At 39.7% G+C, this 13,223-nt stretch overlaps 1 protein-coding gene across 1 annotated transcript in view; it reads left to right on the forward strand.

The window, feature by feature from the left end:
• The first annotated feature begins 8,591 nt into the window (after positions 1-8,591).
• Positions 8,592-13,223, forward strand: part of LOC134637846 (urokinase plasminogen activator surface receptor-like) — a 10,599-nt gene continuing 5,967 nt past the window's right edge. Inside the window, exon 1 of the mRNA XM_063488373.1 lies at positions 8,592-8,698. Within this exon, the coding sequence (XP_063344443.1) occupies positions 8,653-8,698 (46 nt within the window). The 5' untranslated portion in view covers positions 8,592-8,652. The remainder of the gene's footprint in view (positions 8,699-13,223) is intronic.

Consider the following 13,223-nt stretch of genomic DNA (forward strand, 5'->3'; position numbering starts at 1 on the left):
AGGGATTACTGTAGCCTGAGAAAAAATGTTGTCTTTCAACGCCATCAGTTCTGGTTGCATGCGATGTCACCAGGAATTTCGGTCAACAGATTCATCATGGAACTGCGCCAGAAAAAATTGAAGACGACATGATTACAGACAATTCAGCATAAATGACACCCGTATGAAAGAGAGACTGCTACGTGACAATGAACTTACCTTACACAAAGCCACAGAGATATGTAAATCCACAGAGCTTGCCAAAACACAAATACAGGCGATGCAGATAGCACCTGTCGTCCAGGGCACATCAGTGGACGCAATAAAGAAAACAAAAGAACAGACACGAATGGGCGGCTGAAACAAAGGCAAAAGAAATAAGAAACAAACAACAAATGAATGTCATAAATGTGGAAATAGGCATGAGCCCCGTCAATGCCCAGCCTATGGAGCAGTCTGCCACAAGGTTATAAAAAGCTAGCCAGTCATTCAGGTCAACCAAATCATATTCAAAGCATGCAAAGGTTTATTGTTGGACTAGCCTTCCCTTTGAAATAAAGATAAATTGCAGCTATCCTTCAGTCTTACCAGCTTTCACAGGATTTCAGAAGAAGCAATATGGAGAAGTCCAAAAACCTCTTCTAGTATTAATATACTGTATATATTGATATTTTTTGTAAGATGATTTATCTACAAATTGAACAAAGGCTATTGTTGCTCTCTTTAACAGTGAACATCCTGCAAAGATCACTATAACCACCCCAAATGCCCAGTTCTGATAGAGAATTAAGTCATTACAAAACTTGTAATACCAGTGTATTACCAAAGGAACAGTTCACCCTGCACGGGATAGAGTCCCCTGGAGTGTTCTGTGGGAGGTGCTTCAGGAGTATGGGGTGTCTGGCCCCTTGCTAAAGGCCGTTGGATCCTTATACAACCGTTGCAAGAGCTTGGTCCGCATAGCCAGCATTAAGCCGGACTCATTTCCGGTGGGTGATGGACTCCACCAGAGATGCCCTTTGTCACCAACTCTGTTTCAGGGGCGGATCTAGAGAAATTTTCTTAGGGTGGCATGAGGGTGGCAAAGAAATCAAATGGGGTGGCAAAATCAAAGCCTCCCCCCCTCCCCCCAACACATATGCAGGTGGTTACATATGGTTAAAATGATTCAAATGCAGTAAGCATACACGTTTTTCATATAAATATAGTCTATAACTTAATTATTGTCTGTAGCCCACATAATTACACACTTTAGTTACATAAAACATGTGAGTTTTGATGTTATGTACTGTATAGCCTGTATAATAAATAAATATGTAGCCCAATAAGTATAAAATCCAGAAAGCTACACAACATGGGGCGGTTCATTTACAAACACAAGTCGAACTTAAGTTTCACACTGTTTTTTGTTAGAAAACAATCACATTGTTACATGCTTAAATTACACAAAATGTCAGAAATCTGCACTGTCATGAACAAAAATTTAAACCTAATTTTTCATGATTTGTGGGATTAACCCTCTGAGGTCTGAAATACAACCGGCCATTTTTGACTCCTTTTGAGTTTAAGTTTGTATTTCACCCTCAAATTGTTTCATTTTATTTTTTTCCCCTTTGCCTTGTTTGGTATCTTTTCAGCTCAACTGAATGTAGTTGGGGTTTTTTTTTCACTGAAATCACACAAAGAACTTAAAATCCTAGTAGTATTTTTTACTCTAAAAAAAACCCCTGTGTCACGGTGACATGTTGAGTAAATTTTTATAACTTGAAATGCAAATATAAATTGTACATTTTGTAAACATATACAACTATTTATCTAAAAATGCAGCCAATACACCTGCCGTTTTTTTTTTTTTTTCATTTTGTACAACCATTTAAAAATATTACTAAAACTAAAATGGGAGAACAAACAGGTTTTGCAATAAGATGCCCCACAAATGATGTGTGCCAGTAAAAAAAAAGTTTGTCCACCAAAAGACAGAGGAGAACAGCACAGGGATAAACCTGCAGGCCTGACAACAGGAGGTGTATCACTCCGCTGGTTTTCTACTTAGTGACAGTGTTTACATTGCAGATGTGCCTTTGTGACATTCATTAGTGCCCTCACGGACACACAAAACAAAACGACTACACAACAGAACAACTACACAAGACAACACAACACACTAAGTATACACTCCACACTAAACGTCACAAATCTCCCACATCTAAAAACTCTCTCTCTCTCTCTCTCTCTCCCTCTCTCTCACTCGCTCGCTCTGTCTCGCTGCCGTTACCGTCACTCCCAAAACTCTCCCCTCTTCCTAAAGAACCAAATCCTACGTGTTGAGTTTTTTAAAAATTGGTCGACATGGTACATTTTTCCACCGATAGGAAAGCGGTGGCTTTTTTTCCTTTCTTTACTGTTTTCGCGCTGTCCTTAGAAAATGCTTAAAAACACACACACAAAAAATTTACTAGCCTGTCATTAAAATTTAAAAACTTTGAAGTCCGAACTTTCAATGTGGGCTGAAACAGAGACTCAGCGTGGCTGCAGCTTGTTGCTATGTCAGCTTAAAATAGTCATGTGATTTGGAGGTGCAGCGTGTCCGTGGACCACAGAGGGTTAATAACACTCACCTTCCTTCCATTTCCAGAGTGTAACATCCAAACACCTGTGTAAAATCCGAAATTCCCATGGTGTTGTTCAAAATGTGCTCTGGCACAATCATAAGCATCGGTTGCTACTGAAAACAAGAAAAAAGCCGGCCCGTGCTATGGGCTGAACCATTTGTTAATGGTGGAGGGGGGGGAACACTATCCAATATATTCAGTTTTAGTATTTATATTCACTGTTGACTGTAACTACGCTCAAACTGTTAATACTATCTCATTTTAATAAACAACACTGTCATATGCAAAACTAGGGTGGCACTTGCCACCCCATGCCACCCTTCTAGATCCGCCCCTGCTCTGTTTATAATTTTTAAGGGCAGAATTTCTAGGTGCATCCAAATGGCAGAAGGCTTTCACTTGGGTGGTCTCAGAATCTCATCTCTGCTTTTCACAGATACTGTAGTTCTGTTGGCTTCATTGGGTGATGGCCTCCAGCAAAGGAACTGTTTGCACCCGAGTGTGAAGCAGTGGGAATGAGAATCAGCACTTCCAAACCTGAGGCCATGGCCCTCAGCTAGAAAAGGGTGGAGTGCCCACTCGGGATCAGGGATGAGTTCCTGCCCCAAGTGGAGGAGTTTCAGTATCTTTGGGTCTTGTTAACAAGTGACAGGAGAAGGGAGCGGGAGACCAATAGATGGGTTGGTGCTGTGACTGCAGTGATGTGGACACTGTACTTGTCTGTCATGGTTAAGAGAGTGTCATAGTTCTGGGTATTTTGACCCAGGATTTTGAGTTTCATACCTTTTTCTATTATTATGTTCTAATTTGTATAGTTTAAGCTTCAGTTAGTTCTTTTTGAGTTCTGTTTCCATATATAATTCGTATCTGTTTGGTTCCTCCCATGTCTGTGTATCCCCACTATGTTGGTTATAGTGTCATGTGTTGAGTTCTGTCAAGTCCCCTGTGTTCAAGTCTCTCTCACCCTTTGTGTGTTTCAGGGATGCCTTTGTGTTCCTCTCACTCCCCCTCTCTCGTGTCCCCACTCCCTCTCTATCCCTCTGTCTCGTCTCCTCCTCTTGTTTACATGTTTCTCCTTGTGTCTCATTCCGTGTCTCCCCATCTGTCATGCCCTCTGTATGTGTTCCGTAATTGTGTCCATGTCTTGATTCCCATTCCCACTTTCCAGTTCCTTTGTTAAGTCTGAGTATCTTAGTCTGCCTATTTTCTGTTTTATTTTGACATGTGTTCCATGTTTAATGTCTTTAGTTTAATTTCCCCTGTGGTGTCATCTTCATTTGTATCAGCAGTGTCCCCCATGTGTCTGGGTTTAGCAAACCAAATGAAAAAATAAAAATCCACAAGAGCAAAACATCAAACCACAATATAACACATGGCAGACATATTTATATTTGTACCAAGTCCTATAAATAATTAAATAACATAGACTTCAACCACTTATATATAAATTAGAAACACCTTAACCAAACTGTCCTAATCTGGAACATTTGTTTGCTCCAGGAGCTCTTATGCAGGTGATTGAGTTACTGTTGATTATTTGTGCTGCAGCCTGCAGCTGGTTGCTTCCTTTGCTACAGCCTGCAAAGGAAGCAACCAGGAAACGTGAGTACGGTTAACAAACTGCTCTTAATACATATTCAAAGAATTTAGGTTGCAAACAATTTTTTTTTTTTTTTTTTTAGTGACACAAAGCAAGTAAAACACGGGTGCACCGCGGGTTTTGCCACATCTTGCCATTGCCTTCAAGCTGGACTCAAGTTTATAAAGAAACCATGTCAAAGTATTGTGGATAAGTTCAATTCAATTTATTAAACTCCTTCTGAGCTGAAGTGCAGTTGCAAAGAACACCCTTTCTCCCATCTGGCTACGGCAAGCAATGAGGTGCGTTTAATGTGTCTCTGTTAATTTGAGTTTCCATGAAACTACAATAAACAGGTATTTATGTTTCTACACTTTTATTTGCTGGGTTTATTTTGATAACAGTGTTATTGAAAACCATGTCACATGATGGTTTAAGTTATTTAATTTCACTGAATATGTGAGACAAGCTAATATAGCATTATATTTTTATGTTTAAGACACGGTCATGTTTCTAAATGTAATTGCCTTTATTAGGGCCCGAGCACTAAAAGTGTGAAGGCCCTTCTGCATCTGCTCCATTTATTATTATTTTTCAGTGAAATGAATAGGCTTTTTGAGGGTTTTAAAATGCTCAAAAACTCGTGAATTTTTGCCATATTAAATTGCAGAGCTTTTGAGTTTTTGGCCTGGCCGTGGCACCACGGTGAATTTTGATCATTCGCCATGAACTTCTTATTTGCACTCATTCACACATACATTATCCAATCTGGACCAAACTTCTCACACATGATAGGGCTCTGCCCCTGAATATATTTCAACTGCCATATTTGACATTGGGGAGAACGCCACACAGTTGCAACAGGAAATGTCATGTTTTACACTTCGTGGTACAGTATAGAGGTGGGTGACCCAAGCATGCTCAAATTTCTCCAGGAAAGCCTTAAAGAGTCGGTCTTGGATTATTTTGAAAATTGTGAGTTTTCGCAAAAGGGCTTGACCCCAGCAGCATGGCGAACATTGCTGTCTCACCATGAAGAACGAAAATGCTATAACTCAAAGAAATCCAGTCCGATCGCTACCAATAGTCAGAGCCCCACCTAGTGGGAACAGGAAATGTCATGTCTTATACTTTGATGTACTGCTCTTCATAGGTTGATCACATCCACCTGAAAAGCAGTGAGAATAAACATCAGTGCCTCACCCAGGTTGGTCAGGTCTTAGGGTAGAGGCCTGACAAAGTGCAATACAATTACATGACAAAAACAGTTATTCAGAGCACCCTACCCCTTTCCTGCCTCCACTGCCACCATGTGCCCCATTTACATTTCTGTCCACCCCTTAATATATGCCTGTCTAGAACCAACCTAGTTCCACAAACAGTTCACTTAAATACTACCTAATGAACCTAATAAAGAATCACTAAGCAACAAATGTTTCTTTCTTCTTCTTTTTTTAAATGTAGGTTTTAAGTACAAATCACTTAAATTAATACAAATACAGGTAAGGGTAATGGAACCACTGATCTCCATTACACCTCGCCCTTTGTTTTGTACCTTATTACCAGACACAATAAATGGCTTGCCTTTTGTTAAAATCAAGTTTCGTTTCCACACTCCATCTAGGATGCATTTGTGGAATGAGAACAGAAGACCCACAGTCTGCTTCCGCTGACTGTGACAGAGAGAGCTGAGTGTAAAAGCGAAGCTCTCAATTTACCCATCGATCTACGTCCCTACCCTCACCTATGGTAACGAGCTGTGGGTAGTGACCAAAAGAACGAGATCGTAGATACAAGCAGTGGAAATGAGCTTCCTCCCAAGGTTGGCTGGCCTCTCCCTTAGAGATAGGGTGAGAGGTTCGGAGGCTCAGAGAAGAGCCGCTGCTGACCCACATTAGAAAGAGCCAGCCAACTAAACTAAAATTTGCTTCTTCCTGACCGTCACACAATGCATGTCCTTGTGCTGATCCTTATCCCTCTATGTTTTAAACTGTTTATTTTAGTGAATGTTTTAGTCTTTGTCCATGCAGTGGAGGCAAGAAAAGTAGATTTAACTCATCCTTATCTTTCATTTATCAGCCTATGAATTGAAATGTTACAAATACATAACGGGATTCTTTGGAAGCTCTATGCTTTGAGGGCTCTATCAAGTTTGGAGTTTAACTTTTATTACCAGAAAGTAAGTGTGTGTGTGTGTGTGTGTGTGTGTGTGTGTGTGTGTATACATACATGCATGCATACATATATACATACACACTCACTCTAAACTTCAATGGAAATGAGGACCACTGCATCTCCACAATTGGTACTATCCCTACAGCACTCAGTGTCTGCATGTTTGTTCTCTTCTGCTCAGAGGAACATTCTGTGATTCTTTTTGCTTTATTTCTTCTGTGTTTTTTAGGAGGGGAAAAGATGACTGTAAAGAGCTGTGGCTCCAAGCTTATTTGCTCCAACCTGCATAAAGCGTCTCAATTCCACTTTACTTTTATACAGTTAAGTCACAGCAGTGACCACAACCTGCTTCTTTTTACAACAGGAATTGAGCAACGGTGGTTTGTAGCTTACACATGGCAAAAAAGTTTTCTGTGGCATTGTGCAACCTGCTGCATGTACCCTTGAGCACAACACATTCAGAGGGGTGAAAAGCATTTCTTGCTGCATGATATCAGGTTAATTTTCTTCTTAACATGCTCAGTAGAATATCAATTAAAAATAAAATACTACAGTGAAAAGAAGTATATATATCTACCCAAGATATAAAGAAGATAAAAGTGTGAATAAATAGGGTTGTTGCAGAAATACATACTATTTGGATTTTAGCTCTGTTTTGTTATTTCACCGTCATTTTGTAAAATCTTGGGACACTATTCAGATTTTTTGAAGTTTAATGAACTGTTTCCAGTCTTAAAGTAAGCAAAATAAAGTACAATTGTATTTATATAGCACCTTTCAAGACAAAGATCACAAAGTGCTTCACAAAGAAATACCAAGGCATTTAAGACAAAACAGACAAAAAGTTAACCAAACGCAATTCTTTCTTTGTTTTTACAGGTTTCAGTTTGCAGCTCGTATGTGGGATGATGTGAAAAAGTCCTCAGCCCTCTCTGAATACAGTCGTCTGCTCTGCTCACACACGTGTTGAACTGCTGTTGCGTACAATTTTATTTCACTGATCAGATCAGAAAGAAGAAAGAGTCAGTATGAACATCATTGGGGCATAAAATAAATATAATTATTCAGACTTCGAGTCCTGCTTGTTAAATAGTGTCCTTAGACTGTCCTAAGGATTTTTGATAGTTACAGATAAAGTTACAACATGTGCAGAGGTGGTGAGTGTGAAAAAAAATGTGTCTCCTCTCAGCACATGTCTAATAAAAATGCGACGATGCTTTTTAAATTCAAGTCATTGTTGACTGTGTTTCAGTTTCGATGTACTGATAGCTAACCTGTTTTATAAGGTGAAAACACAGATTTCTGTCTTTGTATTACACTTGTAAAAAGAGTAGGGTAAATATGCAAGTGAAGTGACGGCACTGGCACGGCTGGCAGCCTTAACCCAATTTCCCTCGGGATGAATAAAGTATGATCAATCAATCAATCAATCAATCAATCAATCAATAATATACAACTGAAAACTGGTGTGTCTGTTTTTATTTTGCTTTATTTTTATTTTTTATTTTGTTTTTTATTTCCTTTTTTCATTCAGCGCAAAAAATGAAGCTGTCTTCAAGAACTACCACACAGAGTGATTGCATGGTTAAAGCATACTCTGCTGACAGCTGAAACAGTCACTGGTCATCAAAGTCTGTTGTTAAAGAAAATTATTTGCAGCCTAAAAATATTTCAGCAATAGAATTAAACAACCTTATAGAATATTCAGTGAAATATCTGATACAGAAATCTATAAAGAAATTTAATAACACTAAAATTTCAAACAAATAAACAAAATTGAAACTAAACAGGTTTTTAAACTAGTTTTAATAAAATCCCATCAGGACTAACAGAATAACTTACCCTAGATGTTATTCTACTTTAACAGTGAAGATTTCTAATGAATACCAATTTAATTTTCTAGATATAGGTCCTATGAAGTCTATTTATATATATGAGCAAATATATTTATTCTTTTTTTAAGTAAGAACATTTATTTACAAATTTAACAAAGAAGGACATCCACCAAAGATCATTGTTACAAAGGCCCAGTCCTGATAGAGAATTAAGCAATAAAAAAACTTTACCATTCACTTAACTTAAACCATGTGGAAAATAAAACAAATAAATGGACACAAAGAATTGCTACAAAAGTAGGAAAAAACTTGAATTCTGTTTCAAAGGCTTGTTTTCGATAGTCAGGTTCTTTCACTGTCAAAGGCAGAATTAAGGAGTGGTCAGAGAGAGAAGACCACTCCCCACAATGAGAATTACTTCTAACCTGAACAGAAACTGAACTAAGATTCACTTCTATCTGACCGTCATACAATGCAGATGTTTGTGCTGATCCTTGGGATTGTGCTGCTCCCTAAAGGCAAGTTTTTCTTCAGTTATGTGTTCTTTAACATTTTTAAACCTGTAAGTTCTGTAATATTCGATGAAATGTTTTCTTTTTCAATGCTTTTACAACATGTGTCAGTACAACCCAGTAAAGGTTTGTGTACCTTCGACATAATTGACGTCTGCTGTCGGGTGCCCTCTTGTTCGCTCTGTTTACGTAGCTCTATTAGCTCGGTAATTTAGACAGTAGGCTGTTGACAGAGTAACGTTAACGTACGGTTAAAACAATGCTTGTGTAGTTGGGTCGGCGTTATATGCACTTGTGGGAGTTATATGGTACGTTTAAGTTACTCTGTCTTTCGCAGACAGCAAGATGTAGGCTATAGGCTAGTTAACCTTAGCATAGCTTCCCGTGAGCTCAAACTCCCCACATGGATTTGGGCAAAGAAATAGAAAAGAGCTTGGCTGCTGCTGAGCCATCTCATAGTCCTCCACCAGCCAAAAAAACTTGCTCAAGTTCTGTGTGGAGGCATTTTACAGTCAGTGCTACAGATAAAACCAACGTAATATGTAATGTGTGAAAAAGTCATTTCAGCAGAGGCAGAAATATGAAAAATCTGTCAACATCTGCTATGCACAATCACATGCACTTAATTTGAGGAGGCAACATGCACTGTGTGTGAGGATGTGGCTTCTCTGACTTCTGTTATTCCTTGTGTGCAGGCTCTCAAGACTGCATTAACAAACTTAAAGACGGATGCGGATGTACAGGCTTTTCCAGAGGCACTTAAAATGTTGACCACATTGCAGTCTCAGTTGGCTCAGCACTTCCAGGCTGTCTTTGATGACTCCTCGGGTCATTACTTTAAAGCCACCCTACTGGATCCCCAATTTAAGAGCTTGCCCATGTCACTACTTAGTACATCAGAGTTTGACAGGCTTAAGGCGGATGTGGCTGCAGAGGTGGATGCAGAACTCCAAGCGGATGATGTTTCTGGGGTACCTGAAGCTGCCAGTTTGAGACCAGTGGGCAAAAAAAACCCTTTTGGGGGTCAATGCACAATCCTGCTAAACCAAAAGACAAAACTGCCTCATTAGGTGCTATGACCTCCCTTAAGATAGTTGAGAGCTACTTAGTTGAGGACAGCACTGAATCACTGACATCAGATCCTGCAGTGACCTTCTGGTCAAAAATGATGCAGCCACAGCAGGCCCTGGCTCATGTGGCAATGAAATATCTCACCTGCCCCCCAACAGGTGTCTCCTCTGAGAGGATCTTTAGCACAGCAGGAGATATTGTGTCCCCACATCGCTCCAGACTGCTCCTCTCACATGTGGAGGAGCTTGTATTCACAAAATACAACATGGAGAAATTTAACTGAGAGTATGTTGGCAGAAGATATCTTCTTCCTAGTGAAATATGGTTAAGTTATGGTTAACATAAAAAAAAAACATAAAACACAAAAAAATATAAAATAGTAAAACAACCCTATAAAACATAAAAAAGAATAAAAAAACATAAGAAGAAAATTAAGAATAAGAAAATAATAAGAAAAATTAGGTTTCAGAATAAAATAAACACTTATGTGAAATTATTGCAGAGTGTCCATATTGTAATCAAACAAACAAAATAACTGAAGTATTTGGCTCTGTCTCCAGCTTTCAGATAGACATAACATTAATGAACCTATTGTAAAGTACACGCGGGGCACACACTGCTTTATTTGGGGGGGGGGTGTTACCTCTTCAAAAGGTTTTGGCAGCATTATGTCCGTGATGTATGGGTGGCTGGGAATCTCATATTGCGGCTCGAGTATGCTGAGAAGTCGGCAAAATCCTACGTTTTCCATGACCGACAGTGGCCAGAGCCTCTGTTATTTTAACTGCCTGTGGATTTTCTCTTGACATTTTTCGTCGCTTTTCCAAAACCTGAGTGAAAGTTGGCTATTCTGGTCTTGCGTTAGTCTTACCAAACTAGGTGTACTCCAGCGCATGATGTGTCCTCAGATGTTTTATTAAATTGCTTGTATTGAAAGATGTACTCTCCTTCCCTTCCCTGGACACCTACTGCTACACTACTGCTGCTCTGAGGTTCACTGCTCCTTGTGGATGTAGATGTAGTAACTGAACAGGATGTAAGGAGATGTTTCATGATTTTCTACACTGACAGTAAGCTGTTTACATTAACTTCATGCTACATGGTATAAAGTTGGAATGAAGGTGGAATTCAGTGAATGAATCTAAGTATGCTCTGACTGCAGTTATGATGTACTGATAACAGCTAACCTGTTTTATACAATGAAAACATAGACTGCTGTGCAAGTGAACAGCATACCAGTGGAAAATGGTGGTCTGGTTTTCACTTAGATATGTATGTATGTGTATGTATATATATATATATATATATATATATATATATATATATATATATATATATATATATATATATATATATATATATATATATATATATATATATATATATATATACACACACACACACACACACACAAACACCCATCTCGCCCCTGCGGGCGGTTTTATCCTTCAAGCTCGGGTCCTCTACCAGAGGCCTGGGAGCTTGAGGGTCCTGCGCAGTATCTTAGCTGTTCCCAGGACTGCGCTCTTCTGGACAGAGATCTCCGATGTTGTTCCCGGGATCTGCTGGAGCCACTCGCCTAGCTTGGGAGTCACCGCACCTAGTGCTCCGATTACCACGGGGACCACCGTTACCTTCACCCTCCACATCCTCTCGAGCTCTTCTCTGAGCCCTTGGTATTTCTCCAGCTTCTCGTGTTCCTTCTTCCTGATATTGCTGTCATTCGGAACCACTACATCGATCACTACAGCCGTCGTCTTCTATGTCCGGTTGGTTAGCCACCACCATTTTGTCCGTCTGTATCTGGAAGTCCCACAGGATCTTAGCTCGGTCATTCTCCATCACCCTTGGGGGCATCTCCCATTTTGACCTCGGGACTTCCAGGTTATACTCGGCACAGATGTTCCTGTACACTATGCCGGCCACTTGGTTATGGCGTTCCATGTATGCCTTGCCTGCTAGCATCTTGCACCCTGCTGTTATGTGCTGGATTGTCTCTGGGGCATCTTTACACAGCCTGCACCTGGGGTCGCCTGGTGTGATAGACCCCAGCCTCTATGGATCTTGTACTCAGAGCTTGTTCTTGTGCTGCCATGATTAGTGCCTCTGTGCTGTCTTTCAGTCCAGCTTTGTCCAGCCACTGGTAGGATTTCTGGATATCAGCCACCTCCTTTATCTGCCGGTGGTACATACCGTGCAGGGGCCTGTCCTTCCATGATGGTTGCTCGCCTTCCTCTTTCTTGGGTTTCTGCTGCCTGAGGTATTCACTGAGCATGCTGTCAGTTGGGCCCATCTTCGTGATGTATTCGTGGATGTTTGTTGTCTCATCCTGGACTGGCTATATATATATATATATATATATATATATACACATATATACACACATATATATATGAGGGGCCGTACAAGCCAAAATTCATTCTTTCACTCTCACACACATACATTCTTCTTTCACACACATACTTTCACTCTCACATACATATATTCTTCTGTCAGACACACGTATTGTCACTGTCACATACATATATTTTTCTTTCACATACATATACTTTCACTCTCATATAGTTTTATTTAAATTTTTATATTTAGATATTTTTATTCTCATGTTTACACATATTTAACACACACATTGCAATATTGTGCTCTCTTATACATGTATTTTAATGTACATATTTACAAATTTTCACTCTAACATACATGCATTTTCATTTATGCATTCCTACATTTTGCTCTCATTTACATGCATTCAGTATGCATTTAATCTCACAAATAATATATGTATGTAAGAAGAGAATGCATACATGTCAGAAGAAAATATATGTATGCAAGAGAATAATGTATGTGCATGAAAGAGTATAGTGGAAACGGAAGGAGTTTAATGGAAACGGAAGGCTGGGTGTCTGTACCGCTGTGATTGGCTGAGAAGCACGCGCGGGTCACTTTCAAGTGTCTGACAGTATGGAGGGGGGAGAAGAAACTCGAGTTCTTCAGCAAGCTATCGGGGTGTTAAGAAATATTTTATCATCTCCTGAAACGGTCACATCGTTGTCCTCGTCACTTGATCGAGAGCAGCAGCTTTTACAGCTGTGGCTCCAGCAAACATCAGCTGATACTAGAAACTAATTTTAAATAAATTCTAACAACAGCTGATCAAGCTTGAACGTGCTGCTGTTGTTTAGCGCGACATCCGCTGGTTTCCTCTTTGTGGCGCAAAGTGGGAGATAAACAAACAAGAGAGACGATCAGCTGATCATTGATCGGTTTCATGATTGAAGTAGCAACAGGAGAGGGAGAGAATGAGGGGAGAAGAGGCAGCTGTGCAACGTAAAGACAGAATAACTCCAGCTTAGTCTTTTTTTCATTCTAGCTGAAGTACGGGACTAATCGCGTTCCTTTTCCTCTCAATACGGATGTATTGTAATTGGTCCAGCCCAGAGTTGATCATGACCAATTGGCTAAT

Source organism: Pelmatolapia mariae, linkage group LG10_11 (genome assembly GCF_036321145.2).
Source record: "Pelmatolapia mariae isolate MD_Pm_ZW linkage group LG10_11, Pm_UMD_F_2, whole genome shotgun sequence".
Taxonomy (NCBI): Eukaryota; Metazoa; Chordata; class Actinopteri; order Cichliformes; family Cichlidae; genus Pelmatolapia; species Pelmatolapia mariae.